General features: G+C 35.0%; 1 protein-coding gene across 4 annotated transcripts in view; it reads left to right on the forward strand.

The window, feature by feature from the left end:
- PIBF1 (progesterone immunomodulatory binding factor 1) overlaps positions 1 to 22,365 on the forward strand; it is a 108,680-nt gene extending 86,315 nt beyond the window's left edge. For all 4 annotated transcript variants that reach the window (XM_026793761.2, XM_074535521.1, XM_014267403.3 and 1 more), the window contains exons 17-18: positions 17,195 to 17,371; positions 19,619 to 22,365. In XM_026793761.2, the coding sequence (XP_026649562.2) occupies positions 17,195 to 17,371; positions 19,619 to 19,675 (234 nt within the window). In that variant the 3' untranslated portion in view covers positions 19,676 to 22,365. The remainder of the gene's footprint in view (positions 1 to 17,194; positions 17,372 to 19,618) is intronic.
- The last annotated feature ends 2,624 nt before the right edge of the window (positions 22,366 to 24,989 follow it).

Below are 24,989 nucleotides of genomic sequence, written 5' to 3' on the forward strand. Positions count from 1 at the left end.
GCAGGAATCTGAGAATGTGAATAATAGCACAGAATTTTCTGAAGCTAAAGAGTACTGAAGATACAAAACCAAAAGCTGACCTAAGCAACTATTAAATCTTCTCCCAGAGGTGCTGAATGATTTGGCAAGGATTTGCAGAAAAAAGTACAACATTAACAAATCAGGAATGAGGAAAAACAGTGCAAATTATAGATACAGAGTGATGGGACCTCACTACCCACTTACCTGTTCAGAAAGTGGTTGTAGAGGCATAGCAATAGTTCCTTGACAACATCTTTCTTTTCTCTTACTGGTAAGAGAAAAGATGGAGAGATTCCTTTCAAAGAAGCTACAAATCCCCTAAATTATCCTGTCAGAGTTTGGATTATCACTCATTTTAAAACATTATTTTCATGGAAAACTGACTATCCAACTCCTGAAGTTTCATTCCACCTCCAAAATTGTTTTCCTTCATCTCCTTTTCATACTATTCATCACATTCCCTTCTTAGATCAGTAAACCAAAATCCGTGTCATTAATTGGTCCAAACTAATTTGTCTCTCCCAAGCACTTAAAAAACTCCTTCTTGTTAGAACCAAAACAAAAGAGTTTCACTGGCAGCTGAGTCCAAGTGAACCTCAATTTAAATTAAAACTACTAATTCTGTTTGCTGAGTTCCAAACCAAACTAATCTATGATTTAAACATTTCTAGATAGTTTATAAACCTTACCATTTTATGCATGCTTTATCATATCCTTACATTAATGATATGAAAAATACTCAGAGGAAACATGATGTAATTGTATAAACATGTAGTGTTTTTTCCAATATTATAGGCCCTTGGCCTAATTTCAAATTAATTTCTTTCAAAATTTCCTGTTCCTACTCTTTCTTTCCCAACTCTTTCTGGTGCTGCCAACTAGTTATGTTCACAGAGCAATCACACTTGGGTGCCTAGTTTTAGTAGTGTCCTATCACTGAGCATGCATTGCAGCTGATTAAAAGCAGTAGAAAGTGATAAAAGAAAAATTTTTCCATGTTTTCTAAGGAAACTATAACATTTCTAACTTAAAGCTATGCAACATTTTTTACATCCAAACTACATTAGCCCCTGTAAGTACCCTCATAAACTATTCCTGATATGCAGCAGTTTGCTTCTTTGTGTCATTTCACCATTCCAAACTTTATACTGTGTCAAACAATCAAGGGAGGCTGGCAGAGGAAGACTTGATTGGAAAAGAAAAGCAAATACTTGAGTCTGAAACAGACTTCTTCGATGTTTCTCATACCCTGAATATTAAGAAATCGATCAAATATTTCCAAAATTAGTACTGTTTTCTGAAATTTCTTTTTACATCTGTTAAAAATAGGACATATTAGTCAAACAGTGATAATATTTTTAAAGATACCTCTGCAGAAAATAATATGAATAAAAAATACGAAAAAGAAACATCAGAAGTTGCATGTTTGAGGGAAGAAAACTATGAAATGCCAGTACAACTCACAAAAAATTTCTCCTGAGAAACAAAATAGTAGCTAAAAATGTTTCAGGAAAATGTTTGAAAAGAACAGGTAGCTTTTGTGTTTGTGTGTAAGTTTAACTTTTGTCAATTCTGTTTATTCCTAATGCAGCCGTTTATTTTTTACTTCTAATGCAAACTTCTTCCAGTAGTTTTTACACTTCATGAATTTCTCTAAAAGGTAGTTATCTCATGTATTGAAATCGTTGTACAGGATAGTGAGTTAGTCTTTGACTATACTTCTTTGCCATCTTAATAAAAGATTTAAATTTGCAATAACATCACAATGTTCCAGTAATTATCCTTGCTGACAGAAATAAAGAATACAAGTTTCCTCGCATCAGGTTAGTAAAGGGTTAACTGCATTTAAACAGATCGCAATTTTAAATAAAACTGACAGGCAACCTGTAAATACAGATCCATACACTTTGAAAAAAAAAGATGAATTATGGCTTTATGTGTTTGGTACGCGCTATCATGTAACAGGGTTACTATCAGCCTTGTTCAGTCATTGCACATACTAAACTGTCATGTCTTGTTAGGAATTACCTTGTTGCTCTCATGTTTGCAAGTAGAAACATTAGAATTCTTGAACAGATAAACCTAAGATATTCATAGTTAAGATAAAATGAAGTTTAGGTATGTTAAAAGTAACTGCTAAAAGTACAAGCAAAATGCCAAAATTATGTTAATGCTGTCTTCCAGCAACAAGTTTCAATAGGTGCACAGCTTTGACTTCAGGTATTCCAGTCTGTGTGGTCCCAGACTGTATTAACTCTTTTTAATGGAATGTTAGAGTTTCAGGGTTTGAAAGGTTATTTAATTTTTATCGCTTTGTGATATCAGCTACATTCATAATGCTGCTTTGGAGACTATTATAGCATTTTATACACTTTTTAAACAAAGAACTTACATTCATGATTAATCTTCTCTTTTCACAGATTTTAATTTTAGAAGAAGAAAGTTAAAAGTTATACTTTGAATCTTGGAAGAATTTCTGTAGGATTCTTATATGAACTCTTTTATTACAGGAAAAAATTACACTAAATGTTAATGTCATAAAATAGTTCATTATTTCAAATTATACAGACATCTAATTTGATGATGAATCTTATATTTTGCTGTGGGACATCAAAGTGAAAAATAGTTATTTGATTATGTAAAGCCTTAAAAGCTTCTGTCCACCCATGAAGGAGACAAAAGGAAGGTTGGGGTTTTATTCAGACTCTGTTCTTGGCCTAAATTCTGAATTGTTTCTTGGCCTGCTTCTTCCTTTTCTGTCTGAATTAATTAGTAAATGAAAGTGGAAAACAGTTTAATCTATTTTTTCATTTAGATCACTGAGAATCAGCTGGTAAGCTAAATTTTCTTGCATTCTTTATGTCGTTAAATGCAAACTTCCCTATTAGAGGGAGTTCAATGGCATTATCATGAATGAGCAATATCTAGGATGATGTTGAGATCATGTTGGAGGTTCATAATAAACCCTTCCCAGTGGCCCTTGTCTTCTCTGAGCTCTCAGAAGGCTCTGGGTGCGTTGTATTCAGATGCCATTTGTACACCCCTTAGTGCAAGACAGCAAGTTAATGCAGTCAGATTTTTCAGTTGATTTTAATATGAGATATTTTCTATGTTTTGTCAAGGTATTATCATTTAATTGTTTTTCTAGATCCATCAGAAAACATAAGACATTGGAAGAACAATATGGTCTCCCATTAATAATCTTCCAGTAAATAGTGTGGGTTTGTTTTTTTTTTAAAGGGATATTTCAGATCTCCAGTTTAATTTTTTTTGCATTATTATTATTTATAGAGTCCATTCTCATTTTAATCAGCTGAACTTCACACTGTTGGCACTCTTAATTCGAATAACCCAACCACACCAACACCAACTTGTAGTTTTAATTCTTCCCGCTAACTAATTAACTGTGTGACCTGGCCCCATCTTTGGAACTTACTGCCCATGTATCTTTGTATAGTCAGGGAAGAATGAGTAAGAAAGGTGTTCCTTCAATGATTAAATCCAGGTGAAATTATACATCATGCCTGAGTTGACCCAATAGCTATAACAGTACCTTACCCCTTTGCTCCTGATTCTCCTCCCTCCTCCTGTTCCACCAGATCTGACACACTTCTAATGCTGTGGTAGGACACTACTGCAAATCACTAAAGAGAAACCTAACCTGGCAAAAAAAAAACCCTACAAAGGTCTATTGCTGTCTGTTAAATTAGCAGTTTGAATGATCTTTGGAAAGAGTCCAGCAAAAAAAAAAACAAGTAATAATATTTATATGTCAGTATTACTTACCTGTAATAATGAGGGCATTTTGTGTCCAAAACTGTGTAGAACACCAGCTTCTGTGCCATCCTTTATCTGCATCCAAACATTATTCCTTTGTGCATATAACGGGCATCCATAACTTAAAGGCACTGAAAATGCAGTTCTCTCTTAGGTGCTAAAGTTAAGGGGGATGAATCCACTGAATCTTTTCGGTGAAGCTCTTGATGCATGATTCCTTTTATCTACTTTGTTGGTTTGGGTTTTTTTCTTTCCAACAGTCGGCCTTTAACTAAAAGAAATATTTACCATGATCTCTGTGATCCTGGCAATTCCATTGCCTTTCATGCTTGATGCAGTTGTTAGCATTTTGTAACATCAGAAGTGCAATTCTAGACTTTATCCATTGGCTTTCAAACCTCAGATGAAAACTTGGAAGGGCAGTCTGTCAGCACTCAGATGTTTGGCAAGAAGTTTTAGTAATAATTTCCTGAGGTTACATTTAAGAGGTTATAAATTTGCTATGCTTTGATGTATAGCATTGTACTATTTCTTCAGAAATTTAAGATGCAGATGTGTCATAATAAAGAAAACTAATAATGTGCACAATTAAATCTATTTTAGCTTTTCCAATTCAAACAGTGTAGAAACTGAGTTCTAAAATCTTGAAAATTAACTAGCTGGGGTTTATATTTTTAATGTGAAGTTCATAACCCACTGGGGTTTGGGAGGGGGAGAAAAAGCAGAGCAAGTAGAATGAATGGAGTTCTTTTTATGTTTCAAATAGAAATACTGTAGGAGATCTTAAAAAAAAAAAAAGAGAGAGTGGTATAAGATACACCAATAGAAGACTTTAATAGGTGTTCCTTCAAGTCCTAAGATCAATTTTTGTTTATATGAATATAAAGGACTTCATTTACACTATTTTTTTAACTGCTTCAAATCGCCAGTATCTGACTCAGTCTGGCAATGCAGTAATTTTTAACCTAAAAAAGTAAAACTAATACTACGAAATCATTGTCATAAGAAATAGAAGGGTAACATTTATTACATAAATGCTGCAAATTCAGGCTATTTACAATAACCATTTATTTCCCGCAATGCAATTGTTTATGCAGACATGATTCATTATCAGCCCATGAATATTATACATCAGGTAAGAAGATATGACAACCTGCTGATATTTTGTCTGCTTTACACATCTGTGCACTCACCCTACATTAGCAGCTGTGCATACAAGTGATAGAATGTAAACTTGCTGAACTAGTCACCTGCCTTATTGACAAATTCATGTGTTACTGCGCCAGCGCTCTTCAAGTGAAGTTAGCAACCAGAAACCAGGCTCTGGCGGTCTGCTAGGGGACAAAGTAGAAAACATGTAGTAGTTTAAATAAACCTGGTTGATATCAATCAGTTAAATGGCTACAGACACATGGAGTTTGATTGCTATTTGTTTACTTAAATCCATTTAGCTTATGTCAGGAAATTGTTGTGTCACTCAAATTGAGTGTTAAATCTGTCTAAATATGTGTACCTGAATTGGTAGGAATCTTCAGCTAGATCAGGTTAAAATTTATCTTGGTTAGCCATTGCAAGTTCTTATTCTATTTAAAACATATTAAAAAATAAAAAATTCTTAGTGAGCTATTCTTGCTGAAAATAGTCTACCAGGTTAATATTAAAATGCTAATTGCCTGAGCGCCTGTTATGTTGAACTTACTTTCCAATTGGCAGGTGAGGAGCATTCCATGTGTGATGTGTAACTCACCATTTATGAGTAAACCTAATGCTTTTCCCTTAAAACCATGTTACTCTTTCCCCTTCCCAGGCTTTCACAGTTTCTTATCAATATGTCAGAACAATCCTATTTATTAACTGAATATTTCTGTGGCCTTCACCATTGTAGCTGAACACCTGTCTCACAAATATTATACCCTCAAGTTAAGCAGAAAACTGTTACTATCCCTGTTTTGCCGAAACAATAATCAAAATAAAAGAAAAGGTGTTTTGTCCAAAACTCCCCCATTTGTGGAAGAGGTTAAGAGTTCATGTGTCCTAATGTAGTATCTCACTCACAGCCGGCTTTTGTTTGTTACATGTCTCAGCTCAAAAGCCTGAAATGAAAATTTCCTTAGCATTTATTTTTCCTAACTAGACACAAATTACCCTTTTCTCTAAGTCATCTTCTTATATAGGAACTGATTGCATTTTGGAAGCAGTTTCACAATTATGTTTTCTCTTCATATCATTCTGAGAATTTACATTCATTTTTTAATTAATGTCTCCTGAAAAAGGCCACTTTGCAATGTCCTGCCAGTCTCTTAAAGATTAAATCTTAAAAACTAAAAATGTGAATTAAAAATGTTTTCATTAGGTCTGTAGGATGTATATTTTGTATTTTTTATATAAAAAGAAATTTCACAACAGGCCAGAGGTCTTATGTGAGTGAGATTAAAGGTCTAGCTTTTTTTGTTCTAGGAAACAGAGGATGTGGTGGGATGCAAGAAAATGAGATAAGCATAAGGCAATATTGTTTAGCATAAGTTAAGAACAGAAAATAGTTATTTCATTATCTTTAAAATGTTAAAATCTGACTTATTTTTTAGGTTTTGATAAATGGTTGCCAAATGTGTTTTCTAAGTGTGTTTAAGGTTGGAGGGAGTCCATGTGACCAAGAGGAGAAACAGTTACTGATTTGTCATATTAGGAAATGCATAGTTTGTGAAGGGCTCCAAGTGTTTTTTCAGAGCATCTATAAATGATCAGGCTAATGTTTCCAAGGATTTACATAAATGCTTATGAATGCTAGATTTGAAACATGGCCACATGAATTCAGAATTCCATGACATTGTTCCAAAATTTTAATGTTGACAGTGTTTGAGAATCCAGTAGCCTCTGTTTTTGTCAGTATCCTGCACAAAATCCTGGTTTTTCTCAATAGTTATCCTGGTTTTTTGCCCACAAGAGTGAAAGAAAAGTCAGATGGTTTTATTATTTTTCTTTCTTTTTTTTTTGTGGAAATGCAAGGGGTCCTGAAGTATCTCTGCTTTACCTTACTTTGACCATTCCACTCTATATTACCAGTTTGTCCTTCTTACTTTTGTGTTGCCTTTGCAGACTACCCCTCACTGCTAAATTCTCTGTGCCCAGATTTTAATTCCATCTCAGCAGTGACCTTGAGAATTCCAGATGAGTTTTCAGCATTTCATTATTAGTCATACTTTAAAGTCTGGCTAATGCTATCCTTAGCTGTAATTAAGTTATGCTGAAGAAGATTGACTGGGAATAACCTAGGACAGAAAGCCAATATGTTGGATTTAGGAACCTGGAGAGTAGCAACAGCTGCCATCTGCAAAAAAACAGAGGTGGAGAGAAGTTCAGACGCTCATAAAAAGCTTTGGAGTCGTAAGGGGGAGGGCAGTACGTGTTTAATCAGGGATGGAAGCTTAGTGGATAAAAGGAGAAAACTGCTTTCTTGGGGAGAGGGGAAGGAAGGGGTATCTGCAGGGGTTGGGAAGACACGAATGAAAAGATGTGATTGGTAACAGGTGCCTTCAAACAATTTCAATCTCTGCCTCTTCCCCCTCTTTTTCTGTGTAAAAAGATTGTACACGATAATGTCAAAATTATTTGTGTTTCTAAAGTGAGCGACTTCCTGCTCATCTATGTGCTGCAACTTGTTTTATATTAAAAAAATGCTGATGTACAATGCTTAGCTCTCTTTTTAAATGTTAAGCCACAGAGTAATTATCATTTTTCTTATGCTACGTTTATGTTCCAAGATTCTAGTTTCTATTAATGTTCTGCATGTTTTCTAAGTAGATTACAGGAACATTTCTGCATCACAAGTAAGCCCCGGAGCTATTCTCAGCTTTAAGCTTGGAGAAACAAAGTGACATTTACATAGCTAAACGAGTGTAGAGAAGCTTCTGGCTCATTTTTACAAAGAAAAATATGCTCCTAAGCAGTAGTTCTCATCTTTTTGTTATCTATTTTGTTGCTGTCAAGCTTTAATAAACAGTGAATTCCAAATAGCAGTGAATTTAGGAAGAGGAAGGACTTAACAGCACTGATTCTTTTCTTTGAGCTGTATTATTCAGAATGTGTTACTATCTTTAATATATATTCTTGCAAGAATTATCTTTCTATTCACAGTGGTATACAGTAAGCGGTTCTGTACTAAATAGGAGGTTTCATAGGAAAAATGCAACATATATAAGGATTATGGGATGGAATTGGCTTGTGTATTTTAAATTATATGGTTTTGAGGCAGCTAGAATCAATTAAAGGGATAAACTTTTAAACAAGAAATTGTTGATTAATCTGAAATTGTTCAGATTTTCTCAACATCTATCCCATGTTATATTCTTTTTTCCCTGGATTGGCTATGTATATTTCTGTCTCATTCTACTGCATATCTAGCTGTGTAAAAATTTTACTTTTGTACATTTCATGATAGCATTTGACTATTATCAAGTGGAAAGTGAATTTAAATACTGTAAGAAATAGCAAAGACAGGGAGAATTAAACTAGAATATTACCATTTCAGAAAATACAGTAGCTTCTACATAATAATGTATGAAAATATGGCTGTTTTACCATATTAGCATGTTAGCATTTGTTTCCTGTTAGGTGAACTTAAGAAAGCATAGTTTTTATTAAATATTGAGTAAATGAATGTGACAATGGCTGAGCTAAAAAAAAAGTACTTGGAGAATTAGTTCTAGTTACAATTACAAATATATTTCTGATCCACAATGCCAAAGTGAAAAAAAACTTAACAATTTGACATGTTAGTTCTGAATTATGAGACAAATTATTTCCTATTTTTGTTAATAAGTTAGAAAGATTAAACTGTTAAGAACAAATTTAAGATACAGCTGAAATAGGCAGAGATTTTTATGTATCTAAAAAAACAGAAGCTGTTCTCTGCAGTGACTGGGACATTTTATTGTTGCCACAGTTCTAATGCATTCACCTTATAAAACTGGAAGTAGTTTGTAGAACCATATAGTCACAGATCTGTCAGTTCATTTTAAGGTTTTTATATGCACTGGGATATAGAGAACTAGTGAATTAAGTGTAGTGCAGAGAAGTTATCAACATCCTGCATATGGTCTGGCATCTTTCCACTACCCAGTTATCAGCTTCATTTGTTTGATCAGGACATTTCATACTGTCTTCCAGTTTCCAGCTTTACAGTGTGATCCATATGCTTTAGATGACCATATGTGCAATTCTCACACTGAAATTCTTGCTGACTTCTTGTATTTCCAGTACAGCTGCAATTAGGATGCAACTATGTCAAATACACTCTGCCTTACTTGAAGGATTGAACCATGACTTGTGATGTCTTCTTGATTTCATGGGCGGTTGTTAAAATCTTCTTTGAGCTCTGTTATGGATGGAGATTCTGCTCCTGATAGGCAAAAGCTCAAGGAGTTCCACTGTTGAAGCTGAGTTTGCACCAGTTGTGCCACTACTTCCTATCCACCTGCAGTCTTAAGTAAGGGAATGGACTGGCTGACCATTTGCTTCATTTTGCTGTCATGTCAAAATGGCACTTCTGCAATGTCTTTCTTCTGTTTGACAACTTGCCATCATTAATGATAAGTTACTGTCCAGTGTTGTGAATCCATGCTAATGGTGTTGGTCTTTTTTCCACTTCCAGCCAGAAAAGAGAACTGATAATTCATTCCAGGTTATAGCCTGCCTTCTGCAGTATGTCTCTAGCAGGAATAAAACCCCTGAAGGACAGTTATAAAATAGTTCTCTGTGTGAATTGTCAGCACTTCTGAAGAGGAGATGTTGTAGGTACTACTTCTGTTTGAGAGTCTCATTCCTTGATAATGACACATATGTCTCCTTTCTGTAGTGCACTCCAAAGTTTGAGTACCATACTCAAACTTCAAAGTGCTGCATGCAAGTCATTGAAAAGTTTAACATGTTGAAAAGTTTAACATGTTGAAAAGTTTAACCGGGTTTTGTTTCAGGTTTTGTTGTTGTGCAGAAATATGTTTATGCCAAAAATCCATACAGTGAGCTTTGGTTTTTTACCTCCATTTTAACTGGTAAATTCCAGTGCTGTCAAAGGTACTGCCACTGTAAAGATGATTTGAAAAGTTACTTGTCAAGTGACAAAGTGACAGAAATGGATCTTGCCTAATATAAAAAATATATCAGGTAGGTATCTACACCTGAAAATCATCTAGGGATTTGCAGTTAGGAAAAAGAAACAGGTACTATTATGACGTGATTTACTATTATGACCTTAATCTCATTTAAAATATGCAAAATTATTATTACTTTTTTAATTTCTCACCAACAGCAATATAAAGGGATCAGACAAGCTAGTTTGCCTAGGTTTAAACATTATGACTGAAGATATCTAAAGATGCATGTGAGGAAATCCAACCAAGTATCCAGTCACGTGTTCCAAAGGCAAACTTTAGTCAGAATTGTCACATGTTCCAAAGCCACATTGCAATCAGAGTTCTCACAAAGATCCCTGTCCACCTTAGTATTAGCAATTAAATTATATAACTTTATTTCAAGGTACCTTTACTTTCACAAAAGTTTCAGTAGAAGTCTAAGAGGGATCCAAGAGAGGAACTGCACCGAACTTCGTAGAGGGCAATATCCTTAGCATTTCTCTACCATCACCTGATGTGCCCATTAATCTTGATCCTAGTGAACACCTTGAGACAGTCAACTGTGAAGATGGTTCCTTCTGAACCACCCTGCCCTGACTTTTCTCAGATTAAGATAATTTTCCCTCAAGAAGAAGATATAGGAAGTATAAAACTTTCTTTTTATCTCTGAATCCTCTCTTGTATATTGAACCTGAACTTCTCATTCTTCAGAGACTGAGAAATCATTCCAGAATATGCTCTTTATAGAACACTACCAAATGAGTATAACATTCTTAAATGCTGGTTTAAGTTTCTCAAATCAAGGTTCTTTAACAAACCTGTAGCTTCAATTTCTGAACTCTCTTTTTCCCTGTGCAGACTTGTTTGAAGACTACAATAGCTGAGTAACTAAGAGGAAACATGCAGGTGAAGACAGATTGTGCTGACTTGCCATGAACATGTTTTTCATGCCAGTATGGCTATCTTCCCTCACTTGTATGTTCTAATATATTTATTGGTTTTATTGTTAATGTTATTTTAGAAGTTAATGAAGCCATAATAGTCACCAGTCTGCTACATTCCAAGCTACTATTTGGCTTCCACACTGAGAAGAGTCCAGTCTTTGGTCTCAAGTTGTGGTGCACTAAAAGTCTTTTTGTGAAGCAATTTTTTGTTCAATCCCTTCCATGCATGGGGGGTGTACAGTCAAACTCCAGACGATACATATTTTATTTTTTGAGTTATAGTTTAACCGCATGGGGACCATATGGCAGTTAAACTGAAGAATATCAGCTTTCCAAAAGAGGTCCTGACCATACATACTTTGCTCTCACAGTACAGGAGACTTAGGGATTGGGAGTGAGAATACATATCTAAAATTGTCACGTTAGTGCTCAGCTCACAAATTTTGAAAGACCTTAACTTTTGATCAGCATCCCTGAGGGAGGAGACCTCAAGTTTTATCCCTCTTTCATCTGATTTTTCTGATTTTGACAGTGAAATTGGTTTTCTGTGCTATTCTTTTATGCTGTGTTCTTCTCTGGGAACACTTGTCAGTCATCAAAATTCAGTGGCTCTGCCAGAACCTGATACATTTTGTAGGGCAGAAATCTCTTGTTCAGCTTCCACAATACAAGTTCTCTGCTTCAAAATGGAGTTGTAATCTAAGGTGAAGTTTGCAATTGTAAATTTTTAAATATATGCAATTGTAAATTGCATACAGAATTCCTAAATTCTATATGCAGAGCTTAAAGTAGAATGCCATTTGCCATGATAAAGGTTCAGTTAACTGACATTCTATTATCTGAGTCACTTTTGCTTTAGAGGACATTTACCTGAGTGCAGTACCCATGAGCTTTACTGCATGAGGAAAGAGTCAGATGGATCTGACACCCGCTGGTTGCTGCTATGATTTTAGTGATATGAAAAAGCTATTCAATTTACCATTACAATGAGCTACCTTGAGACTACACAGTATATATCTCTTCCTACTGAGGAGTTCCAACTGTTTGGTTTGATCTACATAACACTTCTTTTCAGGATCATTGTATGGAGATTATTTGATGTGCAAGACTTCCCTGCTGTAAGAACCTAAGAATTGACATGTATGACATTGATTCCTGTTAGCCAGTTATTTTTTCTTAAGACTGTTATTTTGTATCTGCTTCCTGAGTATGATAGATAGATAGACAGACAGATAGATATGTTTCATTAACTGCTTATATAAATTTACATAGTTATTATAGCTATATATACACATATATAATGTTAAGTGCTATTGCAAGCTTTTGAGTGCACACAAGAGGATTCTTTCTTCCTTTGATTATAGTTACATGACAGAGACAGAAAGAAAAACAATTATGCTGTTGACAATTCACTGAAAAAAATGAAATTACTGTCTTGATACTATACTTGCTTACAATGTTTAATGTAGGTATTTCTTTCACATACTTCTTCAGTTACATGAGCACCTTTGTATGCCTCAGTCATTTCCCACGAGACAGTTCTTTTTCATTTTGTGATTTTGTTACAATACCTAATATTCTGTTAATTTTGAATTAGGAAGACATAGGCTGCTCTTTTGGTACATGTATGTTTGAGCATGTATCAAGGACATCAAAACCAATGTTAATAGAGTTCCCTTTATAGTATCTGTAACTCAAAATACACTATATTTTATATTATTTTTGAATTTGCTTATCTTCTAGTTGCATTGCTAGTTGAAGGAATCAAATTTTATCCTTTGTATTCCAAAACTGATCCATTTTTCTAGGTCCTATTTTAATTATCCATAATAGACAGGTAAAATCTATTTTAAATAAACTACAGCTCTTTTTTGCTTTTAATTTAAGCTCAAACATCATTAGAAAGTCCCTGAATTTTCTGAAGTATGAGTAGGTAATACCCTTTTTTACTTTACCTTTTAAAAATTACTTACACTTCTTCAGTTTGGTTCTTTTAACACTGTTTTAAAGGCTGATGATTTCCAGTTGGTTCCTCAACACCACTATTTAGCCTAATAAATTAGCAAGGTAGAATTTGGGAAATATTCCAAACTAGAAGACATTCTAATTAATGGACACTGTGGAAAAGACTGTCTATCCCTTTCCTGTACCTTAATAAAGAGTCATAGAAACACTTAAGTTGGAAAAGACCTCTAAGATCGAGTCCAACCTTTGTATCTCCTTCTCCGCTTCTATATTGGCACACAAAATTGCTTTTGCTATTTTTAACTAAGGTTGTTGGACATAACTTACCAAAAATAAATGGAAATGAGCAAGTAGTTTCTTCTGATACTATTTACAATGCAATACATGTTACCTTACTTCACCTCCTGCTACATCACTCCCAGTATTCTCAGTCCATTCATTCTAATCAGTTACTTTGAATTCCAACTCCTTTTCTGGTTATGTATGCTGAATTTTCAAGTATCCTTTTATAGTTCAAGTAATCTTTACTAAATATGAATTAATATCCATAAGTAGAATACAGGATGTTAGATTGTCCTAAAGTATAAATCTATGTATGTTTTGGAAAACCTACCAAGTAGATAATCTGTGGTGTGAAAACTTGTTCTAAAAACCCAGTTAGTTCCTTTTAAGAAAATAATTTGATACTTCAAATCTGTGTGCAAGGGGAAGTATGATTGCACACTGGCTATTCAGGATTAAAGTTGTTTTAGGCAAAGTAGAAGCCTGAGAAAAGTAAATGATAAGGAGAGTGAGGTGAGAAATGGATCTGGCTTATCACAACTAAATTTAGATATCAAAATGAAGGTGTCTGTGGTGAGGTATCTTTCTGTGCTTTATAGTTAACAGCAGCCTAATCAGCAAGACTAATGTTACAACACCAAGAGTGTCCCACTTCTGAATGGAGTCACTTTCCAATCTGCATTGTCTGTAATAGAAAATTGGATTCTTAGCTCATGGTTAGATACTCATGTTTAGATACAGCAATTTAGGAGTTCCAAGTTCGAGTGAAATCCCAATTAAGTGTCACATAGCTCATTACTTTGATTTTTTGGACTTGTGCTGGTACACAGAGCAACATCCTCAACAAAAATTCATCAGGTAGCTGTGGGCAGACTTTCAAAATATTTAATAGTATAGTCCTGATACTTGTTTGTATGGGTGACACTAATTGTATGTAAACACTGTTTTTGTGCCAGCTGCACAGGTTACTTTTTTCCTTGTGTCATCTTAACCCACTGTTTTTTGCCAACTGCATTGTTTTCCATGTGTCTGCACTGCCACGTCCCCACAGAACATTGCGTAAGCGGTGAGTGGGTGCTTGTGTTCCCGTGGTTGGTGACAGGGAGGCCAGAGGTGTAAAGCCAACCTGGGGAGGAGCTGGGTGAATCCACTCAGAGGTGTTGGTACTCATAATCCTCCCAAGAAGGATTTCTGTCTGGCTCTCCAAAGCCAAAGCCCTCAACCCTGGAAGCCTCAAAACAGTGACACGTATCTTGCGTAGCATGGCTTATATGTCCAGGAGCCAGCGTGGCAAAGACCAAATACTTCCCCAGAGAAATTGGGAAATGCAGAGCTTTAGCAACACTGTTTTCTACAGTGCACTGAGTAACTGAAGGGGATATTGTAAGTAAACAATGTGCACAGCTCTGCCTGGGCATAGAAACATGGACTTCACACAGTAAAAAGTAGAAAAATTTTGCTCATCCATTTCTCTTCACATTTTCCTTTACTTAGCTTATCCTGAAGCTAGTTCATGTCCTTCTCCACAAAAGATTCTGACCTTCTCCTTTGAACCCTCTACCTGTTTTCCTCTTCTTTCAGAAGGTCTTGTTCCCACTGGAACAAGTTCACATATTTCTGCTAAGTACAATCTCCGATCAACTTGCTGGATTTTAGGATTGGAAAATAATACTTATAGAATCAAGATAGCATGCCAGCAGTAGCAGGTACTCATGACTGTTTGAAACTTAAAAGGGGAGGTAAGAATTAAGATTGTGTTCAGGAGCACAGAAATCTGAAGAGATGGTTAAAATTACTGCAGTTCAAGGCAGAGTTTTGTTTTCAGTTTTTCCTTTGTTGACTACAGCAAATCTCTTGCAAAGGTGTTGTGGCAATTTTCTTTTCCTGTTTAGCAGTACACATACCAGTAATTCTGTTGGATTCAGTGTTTCTTGTGCTATTTATTTTGCCAAGTGTCTTAAGGTCTTTCTTACTAAATGAGGAGGGGATTTAGAACAAATATTAAGACAACTTTAGCTAAATCCTCATGATAAATTTGGCTGTGATGCCAAAATATCTTCTTCGTTGTGGACTAATTTTTCATCCCCACTCCCTGTCATTCTTTCCTATAGCTTCACATTAGAGAATCCTCCTGTCACAAGGGAAGCTTGTGTGAGAGCTGACTCTCCAGAGCCTATTCCAAGTCTGAAAACACACAGTGCTGTCAAGTACAGGACAGATTCTGTTAAGTAGAGAAGACTTTAAACTGCCAAGTGGATCTTGACACAAGAGAATTTGACCCTACACATTCAAGTTGCACCTCTGTTTCTGAAATAAATCTGTGTGACAGTTTTTGTGTTTTGCCTTGTTCAAACGTGCAACTATTTGGTCCACAGAATAACACAGTTTAAGTATAGGAACACCATTTGCTAATGTCAAAACATTGTTTATGTACAATTTAATCTCCTGTGATGGTGTATTTATTTGCTGTATACTTGCTTGAGTTATTTTCATCAAGAAATTCTGTCTATGTGTTGCTTTGGCAACATCTTTGCAGAGTTTACAACTTTGAAAAACATGTTGGCATCAGCTATGCAGTCCTTTTAAACAGCTGCTCTGCAGTCATGCTGTTTCAACATGCCACCACACATGGCTGAATTATGCAAATAGTTAATATTAAATGACTGAGATACAAGAACAATTTGTACACTCGATAAAGCTGGTCTGTGGAGTGTAACTTCCATTCATGTAACTCAGTTAGTGTTCGACAATTTAAAGGCTTCAGCATGTTTCTTTTGACTTTGTTTCTTGTATTAAAGGCAGCAGTGGACAGAGAGAAGGTATATGGCAGGAGTATTTTAAAAGGCTGATGGGTTTTTTTAACTAATTACTAATAATTCAATGAAAATAGAATGTACATCAGTGTAATTTTCTAGCAGTTATTAAATAGGTAAGATTTAACAAATATCTGTCATTCAGCTATAAACACAAATTATCCTTTTCTGATTGAGAGATGAGTTAGAATGTTAATTATATATAATGCTAATACAGTAACAGTGTTGCTTATTGAAGACAACACCATTTGTAAAAAGCAAGCAAACAAAAACATTAATGTTTTAAAACTAATGTAAAATTGTCTTAACATTTACACATTGAAAGGCTTTTCTACTGATCTTGCTGTTCTAATTCTACAGTGATGAATGCTCTAAATAATACTACTAATAGTAATAATAATAATTAATTTACATTAATTATTTCTCCTTCTCTTTACATTCTGTAACTTATTTTATAGTAGTCATAACCATTACATGGGGGGAGAGGGAACATCAGGAGGTAGATGTGGTGAAACATGACAAGAGAAGATGTGCAGTTAAAGTCAGAAAATGCTATGTTTTTTCCTTTATCACTCTACTGTACATTTTGAGTAATCTGGTTTGTTCATATTTAAGTATTAAGGAAAGATTACATTTTAAATTCAAATTGTTTTTATAGGATATCCAAAAAAAAGGCTTCATTTCTATATTTTCTCATTCCTTTTTCCATACTGGAACTTTCATTTTTCACAAAACTTATTTTCCATTCTGATCCTATTTTTACTGTACATCCTCTAAAGGTTCTTCATTGATTTTTCTTTTCTAATCTAAATATAAAGAAATATATCCAGATTATAAAGAAATAGTAATGTATTTATAATTTTCTGTGCAAGACCTAGTGCTCAAAAGTACAAGTTGCCACAGTCATTCAAATTAGATTTGTACAGTCCCTCAGCCTGAAAAAATAAATGGAAAAGAATTATTTTAAATGGAATGGAAGTCAAAGTTAAAAAAGATAATGCGCTTCTTACTACACAGTAAATGTTCTCTTTTACAGCCTTTAACCAAGACAAAATTTGAGGTGTATAAATCCTCTGTGCCAATTTATTTTCTTACATTGCTAGGGTTTAAGTAGTAATCTTATCAATTATAGCAAGTATATATTCTTTTTTACATTTACTTATCTATGTTTGGTGGATATAAATTTATTATTAATAAATATTTATAGGTTCCAATGTAATTTAACTTAATAACTTAGCATTGTTCTTTTGTGGTTTTATAGGAATTAGCCACAATGAAGCAGATTATTTTTACTCTACGTGGTAAAAGCTGTGAACAAAATCTACCTCAGTCTCGTATTGGTGTAAAAAGTGCAACTGGAAAACAGTCAATCCCTTTGGTAAAACTGCTGCCAGAACATGAAGAAGAAAATATATTTACACCTAAGCCAACATTATTTGTAAGTACTGTGATAAGAGTAAGTGCCAAAACTTCTGATGGTTCTCCTCACTTTTTAAAAAAAAGTGGATTCATCCTTCAGGGAGATCTGTAATTAATTCAGCTCTTTATGGAAACAGTCAGTGTCAAGGAGAAAAAATTTTTAATGATTTCGTTACTTTCTATATCTTAAGTTCACAGCAAACCAGGTCTTTTAAAAAAAAAATCATTGTTGTATTACAACACTGAGGGGCTAGCAAGATTTTAATAGTTGTAGGGATTCACAGACCATGTATACTAATTTAAATCTGCTATGATTGTGTGTAAGTGGAGTTTGTACATATCTATATTAGGAAGCAGGAGTGAGGAAATAGGTGTATTTCTGCATGCTTAAATTGATATATATTAACATGTATGTGCTTATGTATCTAAATATATATAAAAAACAGAACACCAGTATTGATATCACTTCTGTTGCTATGGCAGCCTGATGTTATAAAATCAGTATAAGACCCTGTTTTATTCCTTCACAAACTAAAAACTTGGCTTTTAATATTTGAATTGGCCCACTTCAGATTTAGTGCCTCTGGTATTGGAAAGTTTCCTGAAAATGGTTTAGAAGTTTCTGACTATGACAGTGTCTGAACTAATAGATTCAAGTTGAAATGCTGAATCACAAAGCCAGTCATTACTCTTATTTACAAACTTCATAATGCTACCTTTCTCTGGGGCGAACTGGATGTATCCACACTGCATAACACATGTGCTGATTTGGTCCAAAGAGAACTCTTTTTTTCTTTTTTCTTTTTTTTTCTTATTTTGTTTTTTTGGGTTTTTTTGTTTTTTTCCTGGTAGAGACTTTAACATACAGTGCCTTAAATAAAATGAGGTTTATAGTGTAGCACACACCCATGTATTGGGTGTATAACATAAAAAGTAGGAAGCAGTAGCATCTTTGGGACATGATATGAGGACATTTAGGAGTTCAAATTTTGCTTGAATAGCATTATTAGACTAAACACAGGCTTATCCAGTGCTGTTGCATCCACAGTCCTTTTGGTAGTGCTAAATCATACTGCCCAAACTGTGTTTTTGATGGAGCTACTCAGCGATCTGAAACATAAGCAAACAGCCGAAACATAAACAAACAGTTTGTGAAAATGATCTGGGGTTTCCTTGCATAATCTGTCCTGTTTTACTTAGGGATATAGAAATTGTGTAGGAATACAGGAAAACATTACATTAAGAAATTGTAACCAGTTTCTCTGTGAAAAACTCTAGCCTTTGCAGACTTAGGAGTAGAGAACTGAAAATGGGCAGATGGCACAGGTTTTCTTTTTAGATAGGAAAAGAAATCAGTAGTCCTGTAAAAATCCTGCCAGTTTAGGTCAATTTCCAGAATTCTAAAAGCTTGAACAAATGGACCAGATTTGTTTATGTAACTGGAGTCTTCAAAAATAATAAAGCAGACTTTTAAATTAAATTATTTTTATGTTTTGGAAGAAAGAATGAGTAGAGAGGAGTCAGAAAAGGGAACTAGAAAGGAATAAGTTTAGGGACAACAGACTGAGACAGTGCTCACTAACTAAAGAGATTATACCCAACCCTGGAAGCAGAATAGTCCTTACCTTGTTCCACATCCAATTGATTTGTTCTATTTCTATTAAAACTTAAACTATTTTATTTTATACAAACCACCACTGAATTTGCCACAAGCAATCCTGAATGTGTCGCAGTAACCCATAGGATTATGAAGGCAAGGAAAAGTTGCTCACAGACAGTTCTCTGCACCTAAAATACCTTGTACAGAGTTAGAAAACTTCTGTATTCTTTTATTTTCAATTAAATATTTTTAAGAACTATATTTCTGCATAAAATGTTGGTCAGTTTTGGCACACCTAAGATCTCTTTTCTAAGATCTATTCCTTTCTTAGCTGGAAAACACAGATGATGTTATTTCAAATGAAACCTATTTATGGCACAGTTGATGCTTGTTTTCATTGTGACATGTATATTTTTTTAAAAATTAGTTCATTTTCACCATAAAATCTGCTTTTTTATAACCTGGAAATGGGGAGGTTTTAATACTGGTATGTTGTAATAGTACCTTTAAATGGGTCGTTTTGGTTTTGATATTTGCATTTAAGCAAAGAACTCAACTTTGAACTACATAGGAAGGATAGAGACTTGGGTAGATTGTTTAAATTGTGTAGATTGCATGTTTTTCTTTTGTTCACTGTCTCACAACTAAATGTTCTTTCTTTTACAGACAAATAAAGAGGTACCTGTGTGGTACAAGAAACTGAAGAAGAAAACATCAGCATAGCATTTTTCAAAAATTATTCAAAATAATCCTTTGGGGAGCTTTTCTTTAAATAAAGTTATTTTCACCATAGTGATGCTCATTTTACTGTAAAAGCAAACAACTGGTTTGGTTTTAACTGTTTCTTTTTTGACTGTCAAATGCTCTTATGCTTCATAAAATAATTTCTAGATCTCTCATGTGAATAAAATGTGTGAAAATGATACATGCAATAATTTTGCTAACATTTATTTGAATTTAAAGATAAATAAACACTAGTGTGTTCTACAAATTATAATCTGGGTAGTTAAAGGATGTGTTATTCAGGGTGTTCAAATTAATGCATGTTTCAGCCTTTTTATATTGTTTTTCCTGGACCCTGTGTTTCATGCCACATCCCTTGCAACTATTCTGACTAATGGAAATTTTCAAAATATACATGCATTAGTATTGTATTTTCTATAAAGGAAATTCATGTCAGCTGGAAACAAAATTTCCTACTGGCCTTAATTTGTAGTTCATCACTTGATGTCATTTGTATAACCAAACAGGCATTAAAATACATCCTAATTATCAGCATTGATACTTAATGGGCTAGACAGTAGTGCAGTTACATCAATGTAATAATAAAAATAGAACCATGATGGGTGAGGACTGTAGTGTGCAGCAGGGAAATGGATAACTTACCATATTTAATTGTATGAAAATAAGCTCCAAAGTCCAAGAACACATTCTACTTGTTTATTCCACTCCATCATCTATTCTAATTATACAAAAGTTCTCTAACTTTTCAAAGCATTCTTGACTGCATATGGTACATTTCTGTGTATAACGTAAATATAGATCTTTTAAGTACTGCACACTGAAAATATTGCTCAGATTTAATTTAAGAGAAAGCTGTTTCTTCTTAGTGCCTTTTTCCAAACAGTTGAAGCACAGTAGTACTTCCTCTGCTCCAGGAAAGCTTCAGTTTCCTTTTTTTTCATTTTCTTGTTCTGAGAGACCAAGGTAAAAATGCTGGCAATTGCACATCACAGGTTTAAAATTACCATTCTGTGAGTGAGGGAGGCCAAGTGTGTAGACAGATGTGATAATCTTTTATTAGACTAACTGCTGCTCTCTGGGGAAAAAATCACAAAAACTTTTGGGCTCACAAACATTCAGTACAGTCATTTCTGAATAAAGTTTCCAGAAGTTAGGTTTTATCTAACATATATTTTTATGTGACTAGAATCCTTAACTTTTATTTCCTATAAAACAGTTTCCATATGCAGATACTAATTTTGTAGATTGTAATAGATATGAATGTGATTCAGTCCCTAAATGAACTTCCCATACTATTTTGTTTATCTGTTATCAATGAATAACTAATAAACTGTATTATCTAGAAGGACTGTGAGCTATTTTAGGCAAGATACTAGTCGGAATCTTAAATATTTCCAATTTGTTTTCCTATGGTGTGTTTATAGACAAATTGGTGAGATACAGACTGTAAGATGGGTGACACACCTACCTAAAGAAAACATGATCAGCAATGCCGTGTCCTGCTGGAATAGTGTCATCCCTTGGCAAGTTCACAGGCAATACCAGAGGGAGTGGTAGAAGGAAAGCCCTCAGAGGATCTCAAGAGGCTGGAAATTGGGTCAACAAGAAATGTATGAAGTTCAACAAAAGCAGTGGCAGCCCCACATCCAGGATGTAATAACCCCATATGCCAACACTGCTGCAAAGCAGCTTGACAGAAACAGACCTGCAGGTCCCAGTGAACAACAAATGTGAGTCAGTAATGTGCCAGCCAGCCACATCCCAGGTGGTTATTACCAACAGGACAGTCAGCAGAGGCAGGGAAGTGATCCTTCCCTTCAGTTTGGCACATGGGAGGTCACATCTGGAGCCTTGTATCCAGTTTTGGGCTTGCTCAAGAAAGGCATTGACATGTTGCAGTGAGTCCAGCAGAGGTGCACCAGGATGGCCAGGGGCTGAAGCACCTGATGTAGAAGGAGGGGTGGAAAGAACTGGACTTGTATGGCATTAATATTAGAGGGCTTACAGGAGGAACTTGCAGTCTCCAACTACCAAATGGGATGGTACAGAGACAAGAGAGCCTGACTCTGAGCTCAGAGATGCACAGCAATAGAGTGAGAGACAATGGACACCAGATGGAGCACTAGAAAACTCAATTAGCTATTATGAAAAATGCTTTTGCTGTGAGAATGGTCAAATACTGAAACAGTTGCCTAGAGAGGTGGTGGAATCTTCATCCTTGGAGACGTTCATAACCCAGCAAACTCCTGAGCAAACTGGTATAATTGGACTTGACTTTGAGATGGACTAGATGACTGATTATCAGAATTCCAATTAAATTACTCTGTGGTATTATGCCTAAATTATCTGATATCAGAGAGTGACATTAATTTACTTAATACCATCCAAAAGGCACAATTCTATTTAATTCTTCCATGGAAGTGCAATACCCAGGAACATTTTTACTGTTATAGAGTAACTGTGCATTATAAATTTCTGTGTCCTCCAGGCAGCCTGATTTTCTGAGAAGGCTGACAGAAAATCAGGCTGATTTTGTGGTGACATTTTATTGATATTTAAACAGTTCTTCAGATGACAAGGTGACTTAATCTGTCAAAGGATTGCGATTTTTAGGGGTCGTTTGTTACTATTAGCAAGGTCCATGTTTAAATGTGCAGAAATAAAAGTAGTTCATTAGAATATACTGATAACACACAATGCTGTTGGTAGGTTCTTGTAATACATGTAGTCCTTGTCTAAATATCCTCAATACATTGGGGTTTTTTTAGTTGAAGACTGTATTTTTCCTGTGATTCTTCACTAGACTGCAAGGCTGTAATTAATTATCTAGGAGGAGACTGTCTAAGCTTCTCATGAGAAAGCTAGAATGTCACTTAAATATAAGTATTCAAACGTGAGATGCCCTACAGCAAAAATTAATGAAGCTTTTTGCTCTCCGTGTAATGAAAAGGCTCAGTTGCAGTACCTGTACAGCACTTTTACTGATGTTCTTTCCCACAAACATAGTTGTCAAATGAATTATTCCATAATTCTTCTTCATGGTCTTTGCAGTCTCCTATTGTCACAGGCCTTGTGTCAATGATGTGTGAGTCAAAAATAATGAAGTAAAGAGAAATTTTGAAGGGTAGTCATGCATGTAAGCAACTTGTGACTGAAGTGCCCAACCCACATAATCATCTTCAGTTCCTCTTTTTCAAACCAAAGGGAGCAAAGCCAAAAAAATCTCTATCTGCTATCACATTTCTTGGTACATTAAGTAGGTGTTACTTAAGTGATAAGTTTTTTAAATACCTGGGTTGAACAGGAAAGAAAGACAATGCTTTAGTACAGGTTGGGATTTTCAGGGTTCTTTAACACTGTAATTGCTTTCTCACCTTTCTGTCCCTTGTCTGAAGCCAAGAAGCTGAAGTGCATCAAGGTAATCTCTTGTTTGAGGAAAAAATTGAAAACATAACTGCTTTTTTAAATAAGGCCTAAACTTTTAAGGCTTACTACTGAATCCTGTGGTATTAATTCACTGGCATTGTAATTTCTAAATATTTCCTGTACAAAGAGATAATATACCTTCTGGATTAATAGTCTTCATTCTCTTCAAGATTTTCTGCACAAAACAGCAGTGAAACCTTTTAAAAGAGGAACATCTAAGAATTCAGAAATCAATTGAGAATTTGCCAGTATCACTGCTACACAATTTCCTACCTCTTATACATTACCTGTTATTTTCTTTTTCTTCAGTTACACTTTTTTATGATACCTAGTTCCAGCAAAAAAAGAGGAACACTTAAATCTATTAAACCTCAGACATCTGCAAGATGGTCAGGCAGAATTCTTTTACTCCTGGTAGGCATTCATTAACTTCCATGTCTTTGAAAGACGTGACTCAGAGAGCATGACATTGTAGAAACAAATTACTACCTTTTGAAGAAGTATTTGTGTTATTATGTATATGTGTCTCAATCAATTGTCAGTCTGTGGCACATTTACATGAAAACAGATTTATACACAACAGTTTGAGTCTGTAACATCCTGTCATCTTTCAGGGTTATGCTTATTAGCGAGGTCTACTGAGGAAAGCATTTCTCTCCCTGTTAACATTACATTTAATAGATCATATGGCAGACTTCTTACTGAGTCAAAGAAATGTATTCCTGGTATTTTCTTATACCAAAGAATATCAAGAATCTGTATTCATTCTCGACCTTTGTGTCTTTGGGCAATATTATCCCCTTCTTAAATTCCTAGGATTGATTGGGAACTCTTGACCTTTAAAGCGCATACTTCCACAGCTTCATTAAGGCAGTTACGCTTTGGGTATTTCAGACTGGGGCTGGGCAGCAGGCAGCAGCAGCAGAGGGTGCCAGCTCCCGGGGGACGGCATCGTGGGCAGAAATGGACAGCCCTTGGGAATTGTGGAACAGTGAGTGAGAAGCTTTTAGCAGCAGCAGAAGTAGGTATGGCTCTTCATAGGTGTTAGACCCTCTGCAGCTCTTTTAAGCCCTCTGCTGACAACACAAGAACCACAAACTTTCTTCCACAGAGGTCATTTTGTGGAGTTCCCTGGGTTTCTTTCCTCACTGATAAGTTTTCCATAACAGTAAATACCTGTGGTTTCTGTTTCTTGGTTTTTCTTTTAGAGAGAGAAAGACTTTTTCTCAGGATGTTTGACCTAGGTTTAAAAAAATGAATATTTCAATCGGCTTACCCTTTAAAGGATGAAGGGGACAAAAACCCCCAGCAAATTTCATCTTCATGAAAGGAGCAAAAGGAAGAAGTATTAAATGCAAGAAGTTAGGATTGATCATGGAAACAGCTTTTACTCAAAAACTTACATGTTTTCACAGACTATGTGCCCTATTTGAAGATACTACAGAAATAACCACAGTAAAAGAGAATGCCGCTTTGACTGTAGCAATAGAATCAACTTTGTTTGACCATGAATAATTGAAGTCTTTGTGTTAATGCTCCTTTTAAGGGAGTAGTGGATCAGTAAATGTAACTTAATTGCAGGAAAAGTCTTATGGATGGAATTTATGACTGTATTTCAATGAAAGTCTTTTCATTTTTCCTTTTGGTTCAATAGAAAAAGGATTACTTAGATTATTCAGTGTTGCAGCTGAAACTGTTAGCAATTCCCAATGGTCCTGTTTTTCATGATTTTAGAAATTCATATTGTGGCATGCAAATCTTGCTTTCTTCTTCAGTTCTTTGGAAGAATTTGTTTCTTTGTGCATTATTGTTAGGTAATGCTTGACTTCTACAAGGGAATTTACATATGCAGTGTAAATGTGGGTTT

Source organism: Zonotrichia albicollis, chromosome 2 (genome assembly GCF_047830755.1).
Source record: "Zonotrichia albicollis isolate bZonAlb1 chromosome 2, bZonAlb1.hap1, whole genome shotgun sequence".
NCBI lineage: Eukaryota > Metazoa > Chordata > Aves > Passeriformes > Passerellidae > Zonotrichia > Zonotrichia albicollis.